Consider the following 27,697-nt stretch of genomic DNA (forward strand, 5'->3'; position numbering starts at 1 on the left):
AGAGTCTCACCAGTCTGGTCGGAGGCCGCTCACTGTAAAAGAACGGATCCTTGTCTCCTTGCCAGACTTTCCTTTGTTGGAGACAATGGTTTCCTTCCTAACGATACTCTTTTTTTTTTTTTTTTCCTTTTTCTTTTATTATTCATATGTGCATACAAGGCTTGGTTCATTTCTCCCCCCTGCCCCCACCCCCTCCCTTACCACCCACTCCGCCCCCTCCCTCTCCCCCCACCTCAATACCCAGCAGAAACTATTTTGCCCTTATTTCTAATTTTGTTGTAGAGAGAGTATAAGCAATAATAGGAAGGAACAAGGGGTTTTGCTGGTTGAGATAAGGATAGCTATACAGGGCCTAATGATACTCTTTGCTCTTCACTGCACCGTCACTTCGCATTTAGTCCATAATGCCCATTGCTGTTTCTCTCAACATTTTTGGCTTGCAAGATTATTTGCTTTATGAGGCAAAACATAGCAACACAAATATTTAAATTGCCCCCACATTTTACAGCCTCAACTGCTGTATTTTATATAAAGGCCATGGAATGAATATTGGTATTGACAAAAATTGGATATACCCCAAGGACTCCTCTCACTGCCGTCACAAATGGAGCAGACTGAGAAATCAGGAGTCTGTGCTGTGAAAGGTAGGGAAAAGAAAAGCTGTCATGACAGCTACAATTTTCACTTCCAAAGGCCAGAAAAAAGCAAAGGGGATGTTTTATTCATTTGGAAAACAGCTGATTTCAATAGTATTTGAATACAATGTAGGTAATATGAGTTTAAAAATGAGTAATATAGTTTTAGTTACTTAGGAAAAGTGTGATTTGTACGAAGGACTCAAGAATATTTTTTAAAGATCATTACATAGTAGAATCTGGTTTTGTTTTGCTTTGTTTCTTTTGGTTTAATCTGTCACGTTCTGCGGGTTTTACTTTAAAACACAACAAAACTCTGTGTTCCTCAGAGTATGTCTGTGATGCCCAACAGTCAACATCAGGGCTGCTTGTCATAATTACACAGCATTTGATTCTCTCTGGAGAGTAAGAAGTCCTGCTTTGTGGGCAGTAGGCCATTTATTAAATCAATTCTAATCTTAGTGACAGGCTTGCATCACCTGGCTTCTTCACTGTTTCTGTAAAATACTTTTTTTAAAAACACTATTAAATCTCTAGCAAAAGACTGATAATACTTCACTAAGGCTGAACCAATGGGCAAGGAGTAGGCCTGTACTGAATGAGCTGTTTTTGAAAGGTAAACCAGAAACTTAAATTTTTATGGTCATGTTTGTAACCAGCCATACTTTGCTCGGCCAGCTGGCCTGCTTATCCATCCCCACTGGAGTTTTGATCCTTTCTCAGGAAGGGTGAAGGCCCTCCAGGGATGGAGTCATTTTTTTTCAGTGTGTATTCTTCATATGTATTTGTAAGTAATGGCTAAGTGATACACAAGAGATCTTAGTTGGAACTACATTATTAATCAATAAGAACGATAACTTCTTCCTCCCTACTAAGGGAGACTTTGATAAGTATTTTATATATTTTAACTAACTTGATACCAGAAAGAACATTCTGTGGGTGCTACTGGAAGGTTGTGGTACAACTTCAAGCAAATCATATGAATACATCATTGCTTCATAGTGCATAATATCTATGATAATCATGATATAATTTATAAGAGTCCAAGCTGCAAATTAAATGGAATACCTTAGAAAATGTTGATAAGTACCTTTTACATATCACTATATATCCTGTAACTGAACAAAAAGCTTAGCTAACTGGTTGGGGATTGAGAAAGTATCAAAAATTCTGATTGAATGCTAAATAGATTTTGGAAACTTTGGGAGAAAATTAATACCAGATAGTATTGACACTTACAAAGTAATACTTCTTGAATTAAAGGAATGAATGCAAAAGTCAATTGACCTTATTTGGATGACTTGTGAAGCCATTAAGAGCTCATTTCTTAAAAATCAGTACAATAATCAAAATATTGAGAACTATTGAATACTTATCGTGGTTTAGGTAATGTGCTGGGCCTCCTTCAGGTATCAGGTGTTCCAGCTGCCTTTTGATAGAGGAGGTAGAAGCAAGATTAGGGAGCTCTGCTGAGGCTGCATAGGTTACAAGAGAGGAGGCTGGACCAAGAAGCAGATGCTGCCCTTACAAAGGCCACTTATCCTTGTCATCATAGTATACTCCTCCCTCAGCCACTGGAGGCATGAGTTCTTCTGCTGACAGATGGTCAAAAGAGCAGTCCAAATATGTTCTATATTACCCCAAATGTTTTAGTGTAACCCTCCCTGGTTGCTTCCAACCAATATCAATAAGCATTATTTGATTGATTGTTGACAGTCTCAAAAAGGATGAACACATTTTCTAAAAAGGTAAGTCATACATTAGCTAACAAATTATACCACTTTAAACATTCTCACTAAATAATTGACAGAGAAATAAAATGATCATGTGACAAAGCTTATGAAGAATGGAGGTTGCATTCACCACCAATTATCCCACCATAGAGTGAAGATTGATTGAAGAACTAATTGTAGCATCACTTACAACTCTCAGAAGAATAAGCCTTACTTTGCTCAGAATTCTTTCTCGAGTTATTTTTTCAAATATCATTTTAAAAAAATTATGAGTTATTTTAAGCAATCCATTCAAAGCAGGTGGAATTTGAAGCTGGAAGTAGCCACACGTTCCTATGAGAAGCTAAACCTTTGCGTCAGCAGTAGGCCTTCTCTGAATAGCATTAGCAGGGTGTGAATAGATCCAAGTAGCCAACAACTGTACGTATTGATTCCTGAATCAGCATCCAATGGAAGCTGAATCTCGAGACTTCATGAATTACACACAAAGAGGGTAGCCTAATGAATTACATTAACCATGTGTGACTTGTGTTTTTCACAGGCAGCATTGTGGTTTCCTAACTCATGACTTTTTTTTTGTCTAATTATTTATGGGCAAAACGTTAAGGACCCTTAGAAAAGATGAAACTTTACCTTTCAAAGAAACCACTGCCATCTCCCAGTGACCGAAAGAAGTTTGACTATGACTTTGCCATGTCCACCTCCTTTCATGGGGTACACAATATCGTTCAGAACCGCAGCAGAGTTCGCAAGATCATCTGGTTGGCAGTGGTGCTGGGCTCGGTGTCACTTGTGGTTTGGCAGATCTACAGTCGCTTGGTTAACTTCTTCATGTGGCCAACCACGACGTCAATAGAGATGCAATACGTGGAGAAGATCGAGTTCCCAGCTGTGACATTTTGTAACTTGAACAGGTAAAAGTTACTCTTTTAGTCATTATCAGTTTGCTAGTATGACCTTACTTGGATGATTGAGGTAGAGTTTTCTTATGTGATGTTTAACATCTTGAAACCTTGGTGATACTGGGGTTTGAACTCAGTCCCTTGCACTTGCTAGGTGGGTTCTCTTACCCATGCCATTTTTTCTTTAGTTAATTTTCAGATAGAGTCTTGTGTTTTTGCCTAGAGCTAGCTAGGGACACAATCCTCCAGCCTACATCTCCAGAATACATGGGTTTACAGCAGTGAACCAGCACATTTGGCTTGTTGGTTGAGATGGGGTCTTGCTAACTTTTTGCCTGGGCTGGCCTCAAACCATAATCTTCTCAATTTCTGCCTCCCTAATAGCTGGGATTACAGGTTTGTGACAGCTTGCCTGGCTACCATTGAAGCATTTAAATTGTACTTAAAAGTACAAATTTCAGGAAGTAAAGAAAATTACTAATTTCTCCTTTTATTTATCTTCCTTATTTTTTACTTCCTTCTTTCTGCAGTTATATGCCAGGTGAGTATCAAACCTTATGGTTGGATGGATATAAAAATCTGTATTTCTGCACTTTATGTTTGTTAATTAGTAAAAGAAGAGAAACATAATCAATTCAAGGTAACATGGTAATTGCATGATAGAATAATGATAAGTGTCAGGGCTCTGAGAGCACAAAGAACACAGTGAGAGTCTGTAAGTGGGTAGTCTTGGAAGTCTGGATGTGTCCTAGCAAGAAGTTCCTGTTGGAGATGAGGAAGAAACAGAAGAGAGCATTCACTGCAAGCACATGGGCATGAAATGCTCTGGTGTATGTGTGACAAGGCATTTCACCTAGTGGAGGCTGGGCCAGCTCCACAGGCTTGCAACCCGGGCAGCTGCACAGAACCCTGAGTGTAGAAGTGTTACATTGAACTTGATGATTGGGCCATTTCTTGAGTCATTGATTGCAACTCACTCCAGAAAGCAGCAAGTCACTAACTGTGCACCAGGTCTGCAGTGAGGCGGGGAGCTTCCATGAAGCCTCACAGGCAAAGCCTTGAAACTGTTAATGGTGATACTTAAAGGCTCTCATATAGGATTTTTTTGCCTATATGAGATTTTTGCCAGGGGTGGGGAAGAGCTCCTTAGGAACTCCCATTGTCAGCTATTCAACCATGGACAATTCACTTCCTTTTTGTAGTTTATATATATAATGAAGTAAGGGCTGAGGGAGTGGCTCGAGCAGGAGATAATTGCCTAGCAAGACCCTGAGTTCAATCCCCAGTATGGCCCCCAAAAAACATAATATCAAGTACTTTACATATTTTCTATTGCATCAGATGAGGTAATATGTACTCCATTTTGTTTAATTTTGGAGGTAATTCTGGAACAAGTGCTTAATATATTACACATACTTTAGCAGGTTTGTGTGATTGCTAATATTCCAAGAACTCAACATATGTATCAAGGTCTCAGAAACCAAAAATAAATCAGTCCTCTCCCAAGAAAAAAAAAAAAAGACTTTCAACTTTCGTTGACTCAGATTATTTTAAATGGAATGCATTCCAACAAAAGCAAAGATTGGATGCAGGTTTCCTTAGTTGAAAGAAAATATGGATGCCATTTCCAAAAGGACGATTTGACGAGCTCCACAGACTTTGTCCCCAGGGACACAACTATAACTGGTAAAAATATTTTTTAAAGCAAAATATGTGAAAATTATCTGAAGAGAATACCACAAATGAAGGAATATTTATTCAGCAACATCTATTAAATGTTAGTAACAACAGTGAAAGTCTACAGAACTTGAACCACAAACTTCTTCCTCTCTCCCCCCTTTTGTCTGAGCATGACAGACAGGTGGGTTTAGCCCAGGACACTCAGCCAAGTGCTTCAGTGTGCCTGAGGAGGTGGAGGCTGCCAACCATTCTCATTCAATCCAGCTCTGCATTCCAGAGGCTGAATTCCAGATGAGCACAGCTTAGAAGTTGGGATAACCTTCCTCCATGTGACTCCTATTTGTAAGGTGATGGCTGTACCCCTAGGGTGGTAGTGTGAAAATATTCTGTCACACTCACACCAGTTTGCTCATAGACTAGAGGCTTCCCAGTGGGAGAGGCAAGGTTGGAGAACCAGAAATCAGTACCTTACCTGGAACTGTTCTTGTAGAGACTTTTCTCAGAAGAGGCAGGCCATAAGGACAGAGAACTTCAGAGCTCTCCTTAATGGAACTGACTGCTTATAACTGAGTAAAATGAAATCCAAGCCCAGTGACACACTCAAAAATGAATATATATGTATATATAAACCAGTTAATAGAAAGCTAATAGCTTCATTATGTTACCAGAAAACAGTAGAAAAGACCAATAGCAAGGCTTGGAGGGGGCATTTAATATAATCAGCAGAATAGTGTCACCCCAAAGCTCATGTCTGCTGCAACATTAGCATGACTTTATTTGAAAACTGGGTCTGAAGATGTAACTAGTTAAGTTACTATGAGCTTATGTGGACAGAAGATACAGAGAGATACAAAGGGGAAAAGTCCATGTGATTGTGCTATCCTATCACAAGACAAGGAACATTTAGGGTCACCAATTCCTGGAAAAATCAGGAAATAATTCTTCTCCAGAACTCTCACAGCTAGGAGGGCCCTGTGAATACCTTGACATCAGGTTTCTGTATACTAAATGAGCAAGAATAAATTTGTGTTAATTTAAACCACTGAGTTTATAATAATTCTATTGCAGCCCCAAGAACCTAATGCAATCAGAACTCATATTTGTTACCATATACTATCTCAAATTTGAAGCTTTTAAAAGTTAATTATGAGACTTACCAAAGAGTAGGAAACTGTCATTCATACACAGTATAAAAAAGCAGGCCACAGAAGCTATTGATGATGATATCACTCTTGGCAGAGACATCAGAGTAGCTATTATAAATATGTGCATAAATGCATAACCCATGGTTAAAGAAGTAAAGGAAAACATAATGACAGTCTCTCATCAGATAAATAATGCCAATAAGAATATCAAAGTGATATTTAAGTCCCAAATGGAACTTCTGGAGTTGAAAAGTATGATAAGTGAAATGAAAAGTCCACTAGAGCCACTGGAGCTGCTTGGCTATAGGTTAGAATTGACTGAAGAAACAATCAGCAAACTTGAATACAGGTGACAGAATGCATGTGATCTGAAGAACAGGAGAAAATGGATGAAGAAAAAGGAACACAGCCTCAAAAATGAGGTACAACATTAAGCACAAGAATGTGAAAATGAGAGTACCAGTAGGAAGACAGAAAGGAAGATATATAAGTATATATGTAAGTATATACAGAAAAGGAATGCCTTAGCACTCCCCAAATTTGCTGATAAACATTAATCTACACATCTAATAGCTAAACAAATGTCAAATAAGATAAATGCAAAGAGATTAACACCAGACATATCATAGTTGAAATGCTGAAAACCAAGGGGAAGGAAAATAATTTGAAAGCATCAGGAGAAAAGTAATTGGTCACATAAGAGGGAGACTGCATGGAATAGCAGCACCCTACCCATCATAAATATTTCTCTTTACTTAACATCACCACATTAGGAATTGTAAAACAAGTCCAAATTCCTACTTCATCAGAAGGAATTTGATGTTTGACATAAGGAAACTTTGCCAATGTTCTTAGGATTGTCAAGAAGGTTTTATGCTTTATAATAGGTACCAGGGGCAAGAAAAAGTCAAAGGAGATCATTTTCTCCCCCATCCTCCCCATATGACAAAACTACTTTCAGTAATAGCCATATAGTCAAACAAGTGATAATAATGGCATATGTATCTTCATTGCAATAAAAGATATGAAAATAAGTATACAAAATTAAGAAAAAAGAAATAAATTAATAGTTCTTTTGGTGGTGGGGATTGTATTCAGGGCCTCACACTTGCTAGGTGGTCACTCTACCTCCTGAGCCACTCCACCAGCCCCCCACATCAATACTTGCTACATGAATGTATTTTTTTAAGGATATGCCTTTTTTGTCTGTTGCAGTAATTAATAATTGTATTGTATTTCCATTTTCACCATTTTTCCAATTTGTTTATGACTTCATCAAAATGAACCTTCTCTGTCATGTTCAATATATTTAATGAAATGTCCAGTATTTTCTTCTTATATTAATGTTAAATAGCCTGGTCAGATTTTCAATCAAATTCACTTATAATTTATTAAAAATACCTACTTATTTCAATTTTAAAAATTTTCTTTTACATCAAGCAATGGCTATGCCAATAGGAAGATTTGAAACTCAATGGTACATTTGACAAAGGTTCATAAGTATCAAATTTCACAATAAATTCCAGAAATTGAAATACTGCTCAGGCCTTTTTTTACCTGGAATCAATTTTAGTGACTTTTAAATATTTTTGTGTTGAAACTTTCCACTAAAATATCTTAAGTTCTGTTGTATTTGGTCAAAACTTCTGAAATTTATTTCCTTCTATTAAAACCGAGGTAATGATTTTGTAATTTTGTAAGTACTGGTGCAGCACAGGTAACTCAAGTTCTGTTTCTTCATTTTTATTATCCTTGGCTTTTTTGTTTATTCCCAATCTGTGTAAATGCTGTGCCTTTGTGTCTATGTGTACACATGCATATTAGGAGATTTTTGATGAAAGGTAAACATGAGTCTCCAACAAATATAAATAAATTTATACTGAATACTTTGTTAGTTAATGAGAAAACTGGTGAGATGTTAAAACTAGCTCAAAATGGGAATCGAAAGAACCGTTCTTCCCAGTTCACCCTCCATCACACACAAAGTTCCCTGTGATTTCACATTTCTTGTTCATGCATGTGACACTTGGCTCTGTCTTGTTCGGGCTCCTGGAAGGGCTGATGCATTCCTCAACTTGGCAATCATATGGAACATTTTTATTTGGGTTATACAATTTCAAAACGTGAGTTTGGAAGCATTACTACACATAAGAAGGACAGATTTAAAGGTTGTCTACCAGTTATGTTGTTTAAAAAAAAATCAATCTATTTTTTATTATAACTTTCTTTTACTATACTCATCAGTTTATTTTAAATAAAATATTAAGGAAAACCTTCCTTAGGTACCTAAGGAACGTTTCTTTTGCAAAGCAGGAGACAACCAGGGCCTTGTGCTTGCTAGGCAGGCACTCTGCTATAGAGAGACAGATTAGTATTTTTCTGAATTAGAATTGAGGTTCTCAAAAAAGATGTTTACAGTGTAAGGCCTTGAGTTCAAACTCCACCACTGTCAATAAAATAAAAGATGATAGATTACATAGTTAAATAAACAAGTAAAATTCAGACCTCAAATATACAGCAATCCAACTTCTCTATTATATTTTCATTCTATAGATAATGAACAATGAAATTTCCTTGCATTGTCTTTGCTGGTGATTTATGTCGGTAATTCTAGCTACTCAGGAGGCAGAGATCATGAGGATCGCAGTTCAAAGCCAGCCCAGGCAAATAGTTTGTGAGATCCTATCTCAAAAAAACCCTTCACAAAAATAGGGATGGTGGAGTGGCTCAAGGTGTAGGCCTTGAGTTCAAAAACCAGCTCTGCAAAAAACCCCCCAAAAAACCCTTTTGAATGTACTACTACTAATAATAATGAAATGATTGTGATTATAAACAGCAAGTGTGGAAATCTTGCATTCATATTTGAATACCTCCTCTTTTCCCTAAAAGTGCTTCTGTTTTCAATTGATAAATAATGCTGGATAGGCCAGGCACAGTGGCTCACTGCTGTAATTCCAGCTACGCAGGAGGTGGAGATCAGGAGGATAGTGGCGCAAGGCCAACCTGGGCAAAAAGTTAAGGAGACCTCAACAATAGTAAAGTTGGGTACAGCGGTGTATACCTGCATAAGTAGGAGGACTGCAGTCCAGGCTGCCTGGGTGAAAAACGCAAGAGTCTTATCTAAAAAGCATCTAAGGCAAAAAGGGCTGTGGGTGTGACTCAAGCGGTAGAGTTCCTGCCTGGCAAGTGCAAGGCCCTGAGTTCAAACTCCAGTACTGCCAAAAAAGAAAAAATGCTGTATAAAAAATTCTAAGCAGCGTAAAATCCCGACTTATATTTCTCAGCAGTCCGTGGGCTACTGAACAGTGCTGTTGGTCTGGACCGGTCTTGACTGATCTGTTTTTGGGGGAAGGAGGTTGTTTTAATCGTATTTACCCTCCCTTCACTTTCATTTGCCCTGCCCACACTCACACACATTCCTGCCTTTAGAGTTTGTCTTTTTGTTTGCATGTCCTTTTGTATTTATGGATCTAGATTCCACACAGGAGAGAAAACATGCAGTACTTGTCTCTCAGAATCTGACTTATTTTATTTAACATTATGGTCTCCAATTTCATCCATTTTCCTGCAAACAACATGATTTCATTTTTTATGTCTGAGTAATACTCTATGGTGTATATAGACTGCATTTTCTTTTTTTGTGCACTGGTTGATGGGCACCTAGGCTGATTGTGCACTGTGGCTATTGGGAATGGATATATAGGTGTCTTGACTGTATGTTGACTTGCATCTTCAGATATATGCCTCAGGAGAGGATAGCAGGATCTGATGGTAGTTTAGTTTCAGTTGGTGAGGCACCTCCACAGTGATTTCCATAGTTTACATTTCCACCAACACTGCCTGGAGGTTCCTTTTTTCCCCACAACCTCACCAGCATTGTTGTCTGTTTTCTTGATAATAGCCATCCTTACTGAGGTGAGATGGAATTTCAGGGTTTTGATTTGCATTTCCTTTACTGCTGAGGATGTTGAACTTTTCTTCATAGATTTTTGTTCATTTGTACTTCTTTAGAAAACTGCAGCATCAGAGCTGGTTAAAGTTGTATTATATGCTGTTCATGAAATAGTTTGTTGTCTCTAAAATATAACATAATGCTACTTAATGTTAGCTTAGCGGTTTTGCTTTGCATGTGCTCTAATTCATTTGGTAAGGATTAAATATGGTTTATGTTGGAAGGAAAAATTAGATATGTGCAAAAGGAAATATAAAGGGAAGTGACAATTAAATGCAGGACAGAACCTCAAGGAGGTATCATGTCTCTGGTCAGAATGACTTATCAAAAAGACAAACAAAAATAGTGCTGGTGAAGATGTGGAGAAAAGGGAACACTTGCACAGTGTGGGCTGGAATGTAAATTAGTACAGTCATTGTGGAAGAAAATAAATTAAAACTAGAACTATCATATTATCCAACAATCTAACACTGGGTATTTATCCCAAAGTCGATCAATACATAGATGAGACACCTACATTCCCATGTGCACTGAAGCTCTATTCACAATTGTCAAGAGATGGAAGAAACCTAAATGCCACCAGCTGAAGAGTGGCTGAGGAAGATGTAGTACACAATGGGATACTACTCAGCCATGATAAATGAAACTATGGTTAGAACCAGAGATCACTATGTTAAGTGAAATATGCCAGGCATAGAAAGACAAGAACTGCATAATCTACTCACATAGAGAACAAAAAAAGTTGATCTCTTAGAAGTTGAGAGTAGAATGGTGGTTACTAGAGCTTGGGGAGCACTGTGGGGAGGGAGATATATGGAAAGGTGGGGTACTAATTTGTAGCTAGGATGAGAAGTCCATATGCTATTGCACAGTAAGGTGACTATAGATAACAATAATGTACTATATACATTTAAAAAACTAGAAGAGGGTTTTGAAAATTTTCATCATAAAGAAAAGACATGTTTGAGGAGACAGATATGTTTAAACAGATTTAAACATTGCACAATGTATACATGTATTCACCTATTGTATTATCCCACTAATATGTATAAGTGTATGTTTTTATATATCAGTTTAATAATTTTAAAAGAAAACAAAATTTAAAAGTCTAGGACCTAAAGGAGATTCAGGAATAGCCTATGAGCACACACCATGTGACTGTACATAAAAGTGGGCTACACATTTCATTCTATACTTTCTAGCAGCCAATTTGAAAAGGACTTTTTTTCGCTTCAATGTCTATCATATCCAAAATATGAAAATATCAGTCACATTTGGAAGAGAATATAAGAAATGCTAAGGAAGATCTATACATGCCAGGTGTGATAGCACTGCCTGTAATCCCAGCACTTGGGAGGTTTAGACAGGAGGATTGGGAGTTTTAGGCCTTTTGGGACTGCAGAGTGGGATCCTGTCTCAGAAAAACTGAAAAAAAACAATTTATCTCGAATGGACGATAGAAATGAATTGCTTAGCAAAACAAGAGAATTGATTACAGAGCAATGTAACAGGTATGTTAAATAGATTGTTTCTGCTTTGATCACTAGGAAAACTCTGACAATTATGGGGACATCAATCTAGTGAACACTTACCTAACAGAGAAATAATTAATTTCTACTATTTCAAGGTAGTTATTACATACCAGTTTCACAAGTGAGGAAATGAGATGGCAGGAGACTGAGGTGATGTGCTGTTATACATTAACTAGCTATAACCATCAGGGCTGCACGAATAAGGAAAGCAGTGAGGATGACACAGAATAAGGGGACACTACAGGGAATAAGTTCTACTCAGTCATACAGTTCCCGTATGTCTGTCTTTCTGTTTTTGGTGCTGGACCTGAAGTCAGCAAGGCTTCAGTCAGCAGGGAAAATGGTGTGAATTGGGGAAAGAAGCGAAATGGATGACTCCCTCACTGCCTCTGATCTTGATGAGTCCAGTGATTTGCAGGATAAGTTGGCCTCTTCACCATGGGGGACTCTTTCTACCCTGTCCTAGGATTTGAAGAAGCTGGAGGAGATTATTAGACAAGAATTACCACCCTGACTGCTGCTCATTCCACCCTGTTGGGTCAACAGATGGGCTAGATGGTTTGGGTATCAAAACCATCTAACCACATCCAAATGAGGATGTGAATGCAGGGAAACATGGTTCCAGCTTAACTAAGCAGACAGAACAAATCCACGACAATGGCACAGCTGCCGTTGGAACCCAGCAAATCTGACTCCTGGGAACTACACATTCCCACCTCTGCCTTTGAAGGAAGAATTGGATCTTAAGGATCAATTAGGACTCATCCAGATCAAGGTGTGGGAGGCATTCCCAGTCCAGGAAACTGTGCAAGTGAAAGACAAATTGCACTATGTGTCACAAACTTTTTAGAACATCTTGTGAATGAGGGAGAGTATACAAGAAACCGACAGAGTGTTCTCTGTCACCTAAATAATTTCAAGTTTTGTTATTCTGATCATTGCCTTTTTTTCCTACTACTAGGTTCCAAACAGTTGCTGTAGCTAGATTTGGCATTGTTATTTTCTTATGGGATATGGTCTCCAAAGTTCTCCATATTCAGGAAATCAGAATCAATTCCACCAAACCTGAGGAGGCTGCTCATTTCATTACTAGTCACCAAAACTTCAGCATCACAGACTTTGTGAAGAACAATGGTTTTTATCTTGATAATAGCACTTTGTTGGACTGTGACTTTTTTGGAATGCCATGTGGCCCAAAGGTAATGATTTCAAATTTCTCAAATATCATCAAGATAATGAGCTACTTTTTGTACACATTGAGACAAAATTTAATCCCTTGGGGAATCAATCTAAATTGACTCACCTATTATATTTCATTAGCTCTGCTAGTTACCTTTTGTTTTATAACATCAGGAGACGTGGATTCCATATGAGACAAATTTCTCCTTTCAAGAAGTTAGTTAGGAAGGATTAAGAACGGAAGTTTTGATGCTTTTTCTTACAGCACAGGTCTTCCAAAGAAAGAGTTTTCCAACTCAACAGAAGAGTGTCTTTTATCCTTTCTGATTCTTCAATGTCCTATTCCATCACTCTGTTTCTGTGCTTGTGGTATTTTATGAGAGGATATAGGAAATGACAGTGCTATAGCATGAAACTGTGAGAATTATACTTCTCATGTATAATAGTATACTGACTCATAATACATGTAAATTGTTTTATTACTTGTATAATTAACCTTATATAAGACAAAGTACAGAATACCTAGAATCTATTAATAAAGAGATTTATAAGCAACTTTATCCTGTATTTCCTATATCATGAATTCTGTCTTGTTTGGTGGTTCTAAGAAAACTTCACAAATTCATGGTTCTAGGCTGCAATTCCTCATCAGAATTTACCAATCTCCAAGGAGACAGTAGACAAAAAAAAAAAAAAAAATGCCGGTGAGTCAATTGAAAGAAATGAAAATCATTAACAGAGATGGTTTAAAAACTCTTAATTTAGAGAAGATCTTCTATCTTGTATTAGGATGAATTTTTCATTTGTGTATTACAGACACCCAAAACTAGTAAGCTACAAAGTAAAAGGAATGGATTGGTTTCATTAACTCGATATTCTAAAAGTAAGGACTGGTGTTAGAAAACTCTCACAAAGGGATTCTAAGCCCATTGGTTAGATTTCTTTTTTGTTTCAGCCTTATAATCCTGGTTGGCTTCTTTCTGGGTGAGTTCCTGCCACATAGAGCCAAAATGGCTGCAGGCAACCTTAGGCTTTCATTGGCATAGGTTAGCATTCTAATATCCACATAATAATCCCATGGAAGTCTCTGATTATCTCTACTTGGGACACAGCAATTCCTGAGCCAATCACTGAGGCAAGAGAGTAGGATACCTAGATCGGTCCAGCTTTTATCACACGCACACGTTCATAGTGGAAGGATGAGGTTGGAGGAGGAGGAGGTCAAAGAGTAGAGTAACATGACTGCTCTACTGTGAACACACAGATGACAGAGGGGTACTTCCTCAAATAAAAGATGTTGAATCCATTCACTGCAGAAAGCATATATTCCATGAATCCTTAGGAAAACCTAGAACAACTTATTTTGTAAATGTTGTAAAAACATGCTTAATTATATGTGAAAATCTCATTTGAAAAATCACATGCAAATTGACACAAATTGCATACTTGAAAAATGAAACTGTTATTAAATACATGCATGTCATCATGATTACATGCATTCTTGCTTATATATCTATAATTTAAAAAAGCATTAGAGCAATTTAAACTTTAGAAGTGCTGAAATTAATTCAACTGACCATGTTTTATTTGGTTTATTTTCATATTGGAGGATTTTAAACATGTCTTCACTGAGTATGGAAATTGTTTTACATTTAATCATGGTGAAAATATCCAAGGGAAGAAAAAAGTGAGTGTTTCTGGAACAGGCTTAAGATTGCTCTTCGATGTCAATCAGGTATTGAATTTTCTTCAACCTAGACAGGGGTCAAGGCAAACAAGGAGGTACATGGGATTAAAAACATCTGATCAAGATATTATTGTGCCCTTTCAAATAACTCCCACCAGTTGGGTATTATTTCAACTTTGGTCAATTTAGTATAGGGTCCAATGGATTCTATGTAATGTTGATTTACAGATTTAAAGGGCAAATTTTTGAGACATAACCTGGAGATTTTTAGCTGTCCTACTATGTCTTCCATTGTCATGACTCCAGAAATTGTTCATGACAAAAATAAGAAAGCAGATTTCTAAGTTACAGTACATAGTTAATTAAGATTAATTTGAGTGCATAATTTTTCTTTGACTTGGTTTTGTTTTGTCTTACCTTTGTAATTGGTCTAAGAGGCTGAAGGGTTTAGACCTGGGATGCACGTGTCAGAAACCTAGGAAATGCAGTGGAGTCATTCTCAAGGGACATGATCTATGCTTCCCACTCAAGGTTCATTCTCATTTTCTGTCTTGCGTAACTTCTTCTACTCATGCATTTAGAGGTGTTCTACTCCATTACCAACATTTTATAAATGAGAATTCTGAAATGCTGATAAATTACATGTGTATATTTAATTGACACACAGTAGAAAGAGAAATAAACCTGGCCTTGAATCCTACCAAACTGCCTATCTTCCCACCCACCTAAATGAGACCACTGGCTGCTTTTAAAGAATTTTTGCTGAAGTGCTCTCCATAACTTCCACCTATATATACCATTTGCGATGACTTCATTTCTGTCCAAAAACCACACTCACACTGAAAATTTGATTGACATTTTTAAGTCATTTAACTATCAGACCTGGAGTCAGTTCAAATGCTAATTATAAATTTTACAAATGAGAATTTTCCAAATATTCTTACAATGCAATTAAAATATCCAAATTCATGTTTTTTCTGACTTCCTACTAAGATCAGACCCTACACAAAGTGGATATCAAAGTGAATACTCTGAGGAGACAAAATAATGAGAATAGTTTTGATTTAAGTGCATCCTTAGAAACTGAATGTAACAAAAACCCAGGACAGGTTTGAAAATTATATGCTCTGTAGCAACTTTCTGTGCATTTTTAAACAACCACTATTTTATGAGTTATATAAAATGTAATAAAAATAGAAAAAACCCAAATTCTATTCAATGTTCTATAAGTAAGTGACACTAAGATATTTCACCAGACTGAGCACTTGTAAAGGCCTAGGAGAACTAGGACTCTGAGTTACACATGGACAATCAAACACATTTATTAAAGGTAATTATATAAGTAAAAAATCATTAATTTTCATGGCCATTCTTTCTATTTATAGAATAGGAATTTCAGCTAGTGACAAGGCCTCAGTCTGAAACATCTTTACCTGACATAAGATTTATATCAAAGGAACATTGTGTTAAAGAAATAGTATAAATATTCACAATTATAGGAAAATAAATTTCAATTTTAAATAAGGCCACTAAAGAGAAGATAGCCAAATGATTCTCAAAGGCACATACATGGAAGGGAACAGCCAAGAAGGAAGCACCTAAAAGGCTACCAGATGGAGAGAAAGCAGAGGAAGTAAAGGGACCAGCAGACACATGTGTCCTCCAACATACTTCTGCAGGGGCCTCGGCCTTGATGCCATCATGAAAAGTGTGTCTTACTGTGGAATTTTCACACAAGTTAACATAAAAAGAGATCGAAAACCAACGTGAAGTAATGGATCTTAGATAAGTCACATGGGAGGTGGAAGTCTAAATCCTAAACTTAGGTGGAACTGGCCTAATAGCTTTGCCACTTGAGGAAACGCATATTTTTGTTTTAGGAGTTGTTCACTGATAAACCATCCCTTGGCTTTGGCGATGCTGGGATCATCTTTGCTATCCACTCACCCAAGAAAGAGCCAAAGTTTGAAGGTCTGGGCCTGTCTTCCCCTGTTGGAATGCATGCCCGCGTGACAATCCGCCAGTTTAAGGTAAGTACTGGTGAGACCCAGTGTTGGAGGCATTTGGCTGGCAGTGAGTGCAGCAAATACATAAATACACAGTTTATTTCACCAGAACCCTTCTCTCCCATGCCTTTAAACCATGGCTGGAAAGCCCAAGGTCTCATTTCAGATTCTTTTCCTGTATCTGGAGGTAAATACTTGGTAAAACAGTGAATTCATATTTACAAGATAAATGGAAAGTTTGTCAAATCGAAGGTAACTTTAAGTCTCATTAGAAACAGAAAGGGTCATGAAGTAAGTTGCTGAACTGCATGTTTTTGCTTGGGCTTCCTGAAAAGGAGGAGATTAAAGAGGGGAGAGCACCAGCTCAGAGCCAGCTGGTCTGGCTTGTTATTGTTAGCCTCTGGTTACTTAGTAATTTCCTTAATTAGCTTTCTGAATTTGCATCCCTTCCCTGCACAGTAGGAGGTGGTTAATATTTACCTTTCATAGTTATTATGAAGTTTAGTGTAGTTGCATAAGGAAAGCATTTGTTTTGTTGCCTGGCACACTATGTGTTCAATGAAGGATTTTTTGTGATTTTTGGTTGCTGTTCTGTGGGTGGGCTGATTAATATGCAACATAGCATTACACAAATGATTTTTTCCTTATAGAGGTTAATTTTTAGAATGATTGGTCTGATTTTATTTTATTTTTTCATGGAATTTGGCAAGCTGTTTTGTTTTTCTTTCGATTTTTATTAGGATATATTCATTGTACAGGGGGTATTCATTGTGACAATTCTGAACAGCCTTACATCATACATTGGTTAGATTGCCCCACCATGTACTCCTCATCCCCTTCTTCAAGCCATTGCAAGAGGTTCCATCATTCCATTTCATATATGTATATGAAGTCCATCAACCATATTCCCTCACTTCATCTCTTCCATTTGCCCTCCCCCCTCCCACAAGTACTCCTACATACACACACTGTGCCTATTTTACAGTCCTGTCCTTCGTTATTCATCCCTAAGTCAGTGCTCAAGCTGGTTTCTCAATTTATTCCTGCTGTGAGTGTAGTTTTCTTTGGTCTGCTCAACTCCTTCCATTGCTCTCTCTTACCCCTTCCCTCCCCCACATCTCCCCCCTTATTCAACAGCTTTCAGTACATATCTTGTAAAGTATTCCAATGTTGTTGACTCTCATTTCTTTTCCTTTCCTCCTCCCCTGAGTTCCACAGAGTGGTTCCACTATTACAAATACATTCTACATGTAAGTTTGCATATGATTGTGTTTATTTTTGTCTGATTTTACTGATTAGCATTTGAGATAAATGTTAAAAGAGCACTAATACACTATCTTACTTACCTTTGGTGACTTTTAGACTAAAATATTAGGCACAATGGGTAAATATCATCAACTTTTTGAAAATCAAAGAGCTCTGAGGGGAAATTTGTGTCAGGTTCTCTGGTGGAAAATGGATAGTTGACTTAGATGAATCTCCTAAAGAAGGTGTTTATTTTGTCTTCAGACGGTCCATCAAGAGTACCCTTGGGGAGAATGCAACCCTAACATGAGGCTGCAGAACTTTCCTAGCTACAGCACTTACGCTTGTTTGAAAGAATGCAAGGCCCACCACATAATAAACCGATGTGGATGTTTGCCTTTCCTGCTTCCAGGTAAACAAAGATGGGCAACTTTTCCCTACTTAACTGTATTTCCTTAATTTGAAATGCAGAAATCAGTGAGTCATTTCATTGTTCTCCATTCTATGCTGAAAAATGATCTGCTAGCCAATGGAACTTCACCTGATACATTTGAAATCATGGAATCATAGCAGGAATTTTTGGAAAAGAAAATTGTGTGACCAGGGTAGGTCCTCAATTCTTATTTCCAAAAGTTAAAATAGGATGCTCTCAAAACTTGAAAGCTGCATATCAGGGTTTGCTAATTTGTAAGAAAAATTAGGTCATGTGTCTTATCAACCCTGAAGTTTTCACTGCTGGGAATTCCTTACCTTGTGAAGGAAACTTCAAGCTTTCTTTGCAGATAATTTGAGACACTTCCAGAACCAAAAAAGCACCAAAACAGGTAATAGAGCCAGGAGGGGAAGTGCTGTATCTGACCCAGTGCTTACAGGGTCTCATCTCTAGGATCCCACACAAGATGCTGAACCTTCCTCTACTTCTTCTAACATGAGGAAACATTTGCTCTGCCTGACAGGGCTATGATAAGGATTGAAATGAGATTCAAGTGGTTTTAAAAGTTGCTGGCACAGAAAATATGTAGTCTACATAAACACTGGGCATTTTTATGCTAGATTTGTTCATTCACCCTCTGTTCACGTTTTCTCTCTGTTTCTCTGTTTCTCTCTCTCTCTCTCTCTTTCTCTCTCCTCCCTACCCCATCTCCACCCACTTTTTTGCTCACAAACACAAATACATAGACTCTTACAGATATACTAATGCTACCTCTTTCCTTGGCCAACACTATTACATGGAAAACTATTTGTCAGGAATTTCAAATCATTATTTCTCTCCTTCTCAAATCTAAATGATTCACCTCTGGTCCCTTCCCAAACTGGCACTCCATAAAACCTCCAGCTCTGGCTCAGATTTTCCATTCCCAGTTATATTGTCAGTGTTACTGAAAACAAGGCTGTATTGATTCATGTTTATACTTCATAGCCTTGGGATCAATTCCCAAAATTACAATCGATCAATCAATCAATCAAATTTAAAAGAATAAAGCCAGGTGTAGTGGTGAATGCCAGTAACAGCACTCGTTGAGACCGGAGCATCGAAGTTTGAAGACATGGCAAATTTCAGGCCAGCCTGAGCTACATAATGAGAGGCTATTTGAAAAATAAACAAAGGGAAAACAAAAACAACTTACTATTATAACATACAAACAAAGTAATTAATACGGACCAGGCAAGATGCTATACAAAACATAATGGCAATGGGCACGTGAACTTTAGGATAGCTCCAAGAGCTTTCAGGACTATTACCTTATTTGGTTAGATCATCTCCCATCCCTTTAAGTCTACTCACCCATGAGGAAACTGAAACTTATAGACATAAAATGAATTAGCTAAAGTAATTCCACCACTGGCTTGTGCACTGATTTCAAAATTTCATTGTCATTTACAGGAAAAGAAATATTATTATAGAAGAAGTAAGGAATAATTTGCTTTCTACTAGCCATGTTGGGCAGATTTTTCTGTTTTTTCCTTGTAGTTCCTTCACAAAGAGCTCATCCTTATAGCTTGACAGCATTCTACAAAGTGTCCACAATTCTAAGTGAACAATCTCTTTTGGTTAGTTTCAGGATTGTTAATTAAACATTGTAGCTAAACTCAGAGACAAATAGACATATTCTATTAAGGCTCAAAGATTAAATTTTCAGAATTAGTCTTGGCATTAAACTTAATTTGAATACATATTGATTTTATTCTTTGTCCCAAGATTCATAGCAGGTGCTTAACAAATATGGTACATATCTGTCCTTCCCTAGCATCCAGTAAGTGTGTGTATGTGTGTGTGTGTATACTCTCTCTATTTCTATATATATTATCTCTCTATGCATAATGTATGTGTCTATATATATATATATATATATATATATATATATATATTATATGGAGACAGAAATGCAGGAAAGAAGATATCCAGAATGTCCCAGGACCATACTGACTGCAAACTGCAGAGTTGCATAGTCTTGGACAAGCTATTTTTTGAGGTTTAGTTATTTCATCTGTAAAATGATAATATCCACATCACAAAATTGTGACAGAATCAAATGAGATGATTACTGTGAAAGCAATTTTAAAATTAAGAAACTGCCAACATTTAAAGAACAGTACTCCCAATTAAAGATTTTGTATTTGTGGAGACTAATAGAAAGAAATAAAAACATTATTCTTCCTCTCCACATAAAGTTTCATTGGCTATGCTTTCACATTTATCTGGCAAAGCAGTAAATGGGCATGAGTGGATGGATGGATGGATGTAGGTAAAAAAGTTATTTTTGATGTTAGGTTGTTGGCTTTATAAAATATAAAATCTTGGGATTGGGATGTAGCTTAGTGGTAGATGGTATGTTTAGTGTTCATGCTGTCCTGGGTTCAATCTCCACACCAAAACTCAGAAAGAAATAAAAAAAGCAAAAAAAAGTAAGGTCTTCACATGTTGCACTTATTGTTTTTAAGGAACTGGGATAGAATGTGACCTTCAAACACACTACAACTGTGTTTCTCCTATCCTTGGTAAGTGGCTTCATTTATTTCTTTTGTTTTCAGTACTTACATTAAAGTTACTTACAATAATATAAAACAATAAGTTAAGCATAAAATGAACTGTAAGAGGAAAATTTTAATGTTCTTAAATGATAGCTTACATAAACAAAAACAAAACAAAAACAAAAAACCCTTTGATGTTTAAGGCATATCTCTATTAATGTTACACAATGACAGAGTAACAAAAAGACAGTTCAGGTTTATATTTCTAAATCTATCTGTTTTAATAGTTGTGTTCATTTTCATAATCAAAATAGTTGTTTTTTATTATGTAAATAGGTCAAAATTATAGAAATAGTTGTTTCACATAAATAGACCCAGAGACTTACTGGAAAGAATTTCTCATCTCTAATAAATATCTGAACCCAGTAACTCCATGAATTCAAGGATCACAGCTCCTGTGTTTTATATTCTGTCTTCCTGGTTGTATAAATATGAATACTGTTTGTTTAAAAAGTAGTGATAGAACTTAGAAACTATTTCTTTAACATTGAAAGCGAAATAACTTTAAAAAACTGAATGCTGTGAAATATTCTTCTCTGAATACCCTGTCCTGTTTTTTCATTTTAGACCAGATCGAGTTTAAGGAATTGTGTACGATGGGAACACATAATTCTAGCTGTCCTGTGTCTTGTGAGGAAACAGAATACCCTGCTGCCATTTCTTATTCCACTTTTCCAAGTCAAAAAGCTTTGAAATATCTTTCCAAGAAGTTGAATAAAAGCCAGGAGTATATCAGGTAATCTTCCTACTCTTATAAATTATTCATAATTTACATGAATTATTCTGTATTGAAGATTATAAAAGTCTCAGAAAATAAAATGCTGACCAATCAAGAAAAGTGATGGCTGTGTCACTGAGTTTAACAATGAAGGCACCAATATTTAAAATTAGGGAAGAAGGTGTCTTTCAGCCCTTTACCTTAAGTGTGCAAACAGTGACATGATGCTCATGGAGACCTTTGCTCAGGGCCACTTTACCATTGCTCCAACTGGGGAACTATTAATACTAGTGCTATCAACAAGTGCTTTCAATCATAAAAAAATTTCCTACCTGTATATTATGTTTGAGTCTCATGATAACCACATAAGATAAATGGAACAGAAATTATTCTCATTTTGCAAAAGAGGAAATTGAAGCACTTTGTATTTTAAATAACCATTCTTTCAAGAGAGTCAATAGCAAAGAGGACATTATACTCAAGAACTTTGACTCAAAGTTCTCTTTCTGCTACAACAAATTCTTGTTTTTCTTTTCTTAAATGAGAAAGCAAACAATATTTAACTTTGTTTTTTACTTACATTTTTAGGTCTAGGACATGAAACAGCAATAATCATATATTGTTATTGGTACTTGGCGTCTATTAAAGTAAATATACTAGCTCATTTAAAATTTATATGTATATATATATATATATTTTTTTTTTTTTTTTGCACAGCCAAGTACCAAACTAAGCATGTTTTCATTCAGTTTTACCCTAGGGCTTATTTTAATAAAATAAAGTTCTCCCCATGTAGATGCATTCACAACAAAATTATCATTATAAGTCAAAAGGAAAAAAAAATATTTTCATCAAGATAGGAAGGGCTCCTGGGGTATGATTTCAAAAACTTAGCTAAAAAAGCAATTCTATCAGACACTTCGATAAAAAGACAGAGGCAGTAAATTTGCAATTACCATTTATACTGCTGCCTCCTACAGACATCTCTGTATTCCATTTTAGCATGCAAAACTGGTCTGCTTATAGTATTATGCTTATTGTATTTAAATATGACTTACAAGAACACTTTGTGTGACTTTTCACTGTTGGAGGTTTCTCAAGTTAAGTATTGAATTTTCATAGTATGTAGGCATGATTCTGGAGACATGCTAGGTGAATCAGAAAAGAAATCGTTGTATTATACAAAATGATCCTAGAGAAAACTCTTTCTTTTTCTAACACTCAGATTATTATAAATAGTTCTCCAAATGATCTTATCATAATTGACACTTAGGAACCTCACATGGTTGTGAACACTGGAGGCTGTTACCAGGACATCTTAGGTGAGTTGCTGAGCAAAGATAACTGCACTCAGGGTCTCTCCAGGTCCCACATAGACTGGTTCAAGGTCACAGATAGAATTACAAGACTTATTTGTGCACAGGGAGCAAAAATGAAGGAGTAGTGAATAAGAGAAGGAAAATGTAGTGTGTCAGGAGAGCAGATGTGAATCTTAGTGGCAATGGGGCATAAAAAGAAGCAACTCCTAATTTAATGACAAAGTCTACTTCATTGTTTCTTCATGGGGCAGAAACCTGCCCCAGACTATGGCCATGCCAGGCCTTTGGGTGGCAGCTGCCGAGCCCCATTACAAAGATGAGGAGAAGCTAGGCTTATTTGCGCCAAGCAGTGTGGAGGTGAATCCAAGGGTACATTGTGACTAAATGTACTCAGATTTCATTAGTCATACAAATGAATTTTTTACACTGTTCTACTCTGACTTGAATTTTGAAATTAAAATGTGAATTTTTTTGTTCATGCAAATCCAGTTCATGTCCCATCATGTGTAGTGCAGCATTAATGTTCAAACCCCCAGAAGCACTTCCTTAGTGTTTTGTAATATGATCAATACTCTTTTTTTCTGTCATTTCTTCACCCTATTAAAATCAGACTTTAATCAAGTGTGGTTCACACCTGTAATTCTAGCTGTTTTGGGAGGGTGAGATAAGGAAGATCACGGTTGGATCCCAGCCTAGGCAACACAGTTCACAAGACCCCATCTCAACCAATGACTGGATTTAGTAGTGCACTCTTGTCATCCTCATTATGGGTAGGAAGCAGAAAATAGGAGGATCAAGGTCCAGGCAAAAAGCAAGACTCTACCTCAAAAATAACCAGAGTAAATAGGGCTGGTGGAGCGACTCAATTGGTAGAGAAACTGTCTACCAAGCACAAAGCCCTGAGTTCAAATACCCCAATATTGCCAAAAAAAAAAAAAACCCACCAGATTTTATTTTATAATCTGCCTTTCCTAAGACTAACTAATGATTTGGAGCTTAAATGAACTGTTTCACTGTGAACATGAGGCATAGATTCACTGAGATCTAATTACTGGACAGATTAGCTGCCTGAAAGAGGTTGAGTAAACATCACAATATTCTTGTGGCAGAAGAATTTATCTTCTCTCCAAAACACAGATGGATAGTGCTTAAAAATGGCCATGAAAGTTGTGCTTAAGAAGTTAAACAAGATTAATTGGGACCACAATGGAGGGCATAAAGATTAGCATATTACTAAAATTTTTAAACTTCCAAGACAACTTTATTATTGCTTTCACTTTGGCAACTGCTTTATTATTTGTAAACATCACTGTTGCCCTGGTTATCTGTTTTACCATAGTACATTTTCCTGTCACCCAGGATTAAACCAATGAAAATTAAGTACACATATTAATGATACATTTTGAATTAAGTATATTTGGGAATATTGATTTCAAAAACTGTAAACAACAAGGAAAGTGATTTATAGCCATGTTTCTTAGATAAGTCAAAGAGCATCACATCATTCCAGGAAACATTGGTAATAGGATCCATTCTTAATGATACTTAGCATTGCTATCTAGAAATCCTGAGGTGGCTGTTTTCCACTTCAATTTATAGCACAGACAAGTTAATATTTATCCATTTATTTATTTGCTTCAACTTTAATTTGTTATGATTTTTACAAATATATAATAAGAACCTGTTATGCATCAGGATTCTAGGTATCTACAGATGCCTTAGTGTGGAGAGACAAAAGTCTGACTCCTTCCACTGGGGTGGAAATGGACAATAAGTGCATGTAACCATGTAAGATGGTGCTAGGCTCTGTGACAGGTACAGGTGAAAGTGGTCAGGGGAAGCCAGAATCCGAGAAGGTTGTTGTCCGGGTTAGGAAAGACCTTCCTGAGAAGGTGACCTGAACAAAGACCTGCAGTGGTGAGTCTCAAAAAAAGGGCTGGGGGTATGGTTAAAGTTGTAGAGCATCTGCCTGGCACGTGTGAGGTCCTGAGTTTAAAACCCCAGTAAGAAGTCCACAAGGACTCACAAGAATGCCCTGGGGTCTCCATGGGGTGGGGTTGAGCAGATGTGTTATGACTTGGCAAGCTGAATAAGTACATTTGGATCACCATGTGGTGAAGAACAGAGTATTTGTTGAGTGGGGGTGCTTTGCGTTTGGAAGCAAAACAGCCAGTCAGAAACTATTGCAAAAATTTCAGGAAAAGATTATGGAGGCTTGGCTAAAGGTGGGAACCGTGAGTAGGGTGCAAGATTGTAGAACTGTAATACACGCCAAAGGTGTGACTAGAATTTCCTGTTGGACTGGCTTGGGAGTGGGGGAGTACCACATTTTACACTGTAAATGGGGTAAATAGTTTGATTTCTAAAATAGTGTTATCCTTCCAGTCATATGTACAGATTTCTAGAAGACATTAAGGAAACTGTGTTTACTCAAGTATGTCATTGACAAAAGGTAAATAACATTTACTGGGCACTCAATGTAGCCAGGTTTTGTGCCAGTTCTGCATATGAATTGTGCAATTTCTTCTCACCATGAACTGGGAGTTCAGCTATAAAATCCTGACCTCAAATGAGGAAACCAAGACTCAGGCAAACAAAGAGATTTCTTCTGGGTCACATAAGTAACAAAGGAATGAACATGGATTTGAATTAAAATTAAACACATGCTTAATAGTTGGTAAATGCTTTGGTCAACTCAGTAGATGTTTACATTTGATGTCTTTTTCCATTTTCTCATGGATGAGGAATGGAAAAATTGTTGAGCCTGGAGAAAAGTTATCTTTTTATTCCCCCTAAAAACTAACATGCCAAGAATTCTTTTCAAATGATAGTAATTGGAATTAATATTGAATTCACATGCTGTGTGTAAGTCAACACTAAATAACATCAGATTCTAAAATGAATATTACTGGTGTCAGATGGGAATTAAAAGCAGTGCTGACAGTCTTGAGTTATAGTAACTTTGTTTTCATCCTCAGGGAGAATCTTGTGAACATCGAAATAAACTATAGTGACCTAAATTATAAAATAACCCAACAACAAAAAGCAGTGAGTGTGCCTGAGTTGCTTGGTAAGTGTTATTTAGCAGTTCCTCAATTCTCTTTCATTTTCTTTCAGGCTTTTTTGTTTTTTTTCCTTTCCTGTTTAAGGTTTAGCTTATCAATGGAGGAAAAAGAATCAATGATCTTTATCATTTGTCAGTTATTCAGACTTAACACTTCAACTCCATGAAACCCAGTCCAATAAGGGCTTTGAAGAAGAACCACTTTTGGTCCTCACCTCATACTCACACTCACATTTTCCTTTCCTTTTAGACTGCCCCATGTCATCAGGTAACTGGTGTAGATTGCTGTACTGGGTTGGTTTCAGCTGCCTCATTGCTATACACAGAGCTCCACCAAAAAGAACTTGAGCAAACAGAATTAGGCATTTGGTTTGCAACCACATGTCTGCTTGGGCTCCTTCATCAAAGAATCCATAACCAAATTAATTGCTGACTTCCTGGATCAACTTGCTTTCTAGAAGAAGCCATGCAGGAGACAGAAGAGGGCATTAGTGTCAGGCAAAGGACAACAGTCAGATCAAGCAGCTAAGACCCTGGGGAAGGAGGAAATGCACCACTTCTCCAAAGCTCCTAGAGAAGCTATACCTCATTACCACATTTACAAAAATAACAGCTCCTGAGGATGACTCAGGGCAAACAGATAAAGGTTAACAAATTATGATGGTCAAGAAGTCGGAGCTAGAGTAGCCAAATTCACAGAGACAAAAAATAAAAAGGAGATTGCCAGGGTCTGCTGAGAGGAAAGAATGGGGAATAGTTTCTTCAATGGTTTCCGTAGGGGAAAGGGAACAATTTTAGAGAGAAATGGTAGTGATGGAGGCCAGAAAATATGAGCGCATTTCACGTCAGAGAACTGTGCACTCAAAAATGATTCATGGTAAATTTTATGCTATATATACTTTACCACAATAAAAAAGTAGAAAAAATAGAGATTTGAAAACTTTTTATAAACGGCAGTATTTTTTTAGCATATTTTGGTTAAATAAAATATTATGCATGCTTAATAAGAAAAACAAGTTTGAATACTTGCAGTCCAAATTGCTTAGAAATTAATTTTCTGGAAAATAGCATCATACAGGAATACCATTTTTATGTCTCATTTCTGCTGTTCATTTCACACATGGAAATAAACTTGCAATTTTCTAGGCTCTTTGATGAATTTCTCTAGCTTTCTTGTTTTCCAGAAACAGATTTTATGCTTACTTTCTCTTTTTGGAGATTATCTGTTTGAATATTATTATTAAATATTACTAATTCTATTACATCATAGTAAAGTTTAAAATAATGCAACAAATGTACCTTTGTATAATATCAGCTATGACTAATTTATTAGCTTAAATAATTTAACTTCTAGTAATGTTCAATTTTCTTTTTATAAGAAAACAAATATTGATTTTTATCATAGCAGATGTTGGCGGTCAACTTGGACTATTTTGTGGAGCCAGTGTGATAACCATCATAGAAATTATTGAATATGTATTCACAAATTTCTACTGGATATGCATTTTCTTTTTGCTAAAGATATCTGAAATAACCCAGCAGGCTCCTCCACCTCAGAACCATCCAGAGAACAAAAACAAGATAGATATATGCTAATTTCTGGCTATAATAAGAGTTTTTTCTCTTTAAAATATCTTTAGATTGACCATGGTTAATTCATTCCTATGTGCCTTTTTGTATAGCTTCATGAGCTTATAAAAGTCATTGAAGATAACTATTTCTGAATATGTATCTCTGTCTCTCTGTTCATATGGATAAATGAAAGACACACTGTTTAATTTTGTTACCATGTATTTCCAGCACTTAGGACAGTAGGGATTATGTGGTTGACATTTCACAATTTTCTTGCAATGCGTGAATGTTTGAG

General features: G+C 36.7%; 1 protein-coding gene across 1 annotated transcript; it reads left to right on the forward strand.

Annotated features, from left to right (window-relative positions):
• The first annotated feature begins 604 nt into the window (after positions 1-604).
• Positions 605-27,697, forward strand: Asic5 (acid sensing ion channel subunit family member 5). The gene is made up of 10 exons (XM_074041071.1): positions 605-644; positions 2,976-3,282; positions 12,541-12,778; positions 14,368-14,493; positions 16,326-16,475; positions 17,961-18,108; positions 20,640-20,696; positions 21,297-21,465; positions 25,745-25,836; positions 27,236-27,697. Exons 1-10 carry the CDS (start codon positions 605-607, stop codon positions 27,424-27,426), a joined length of 1,518 nt encoding a protein of 505 aa, XP_073897172.1. The 3' UTR covers positions 27,427-27,697.

The sequence above is a fragment of the Castor canadensis genome, chromosome 9 (assembly GCF_047511655.1).
Source record: "Castor canadensis chromosome 9, mCasCan1.hap1v2, whole genome shotgun sequence".
Classification (NCBI taxonomy): domain Eukaryota; kingdom Metazoa; phylum Chordata; class Mammalia; order Rodentia; family Castoridae; genus Castor; species Castor canadensis.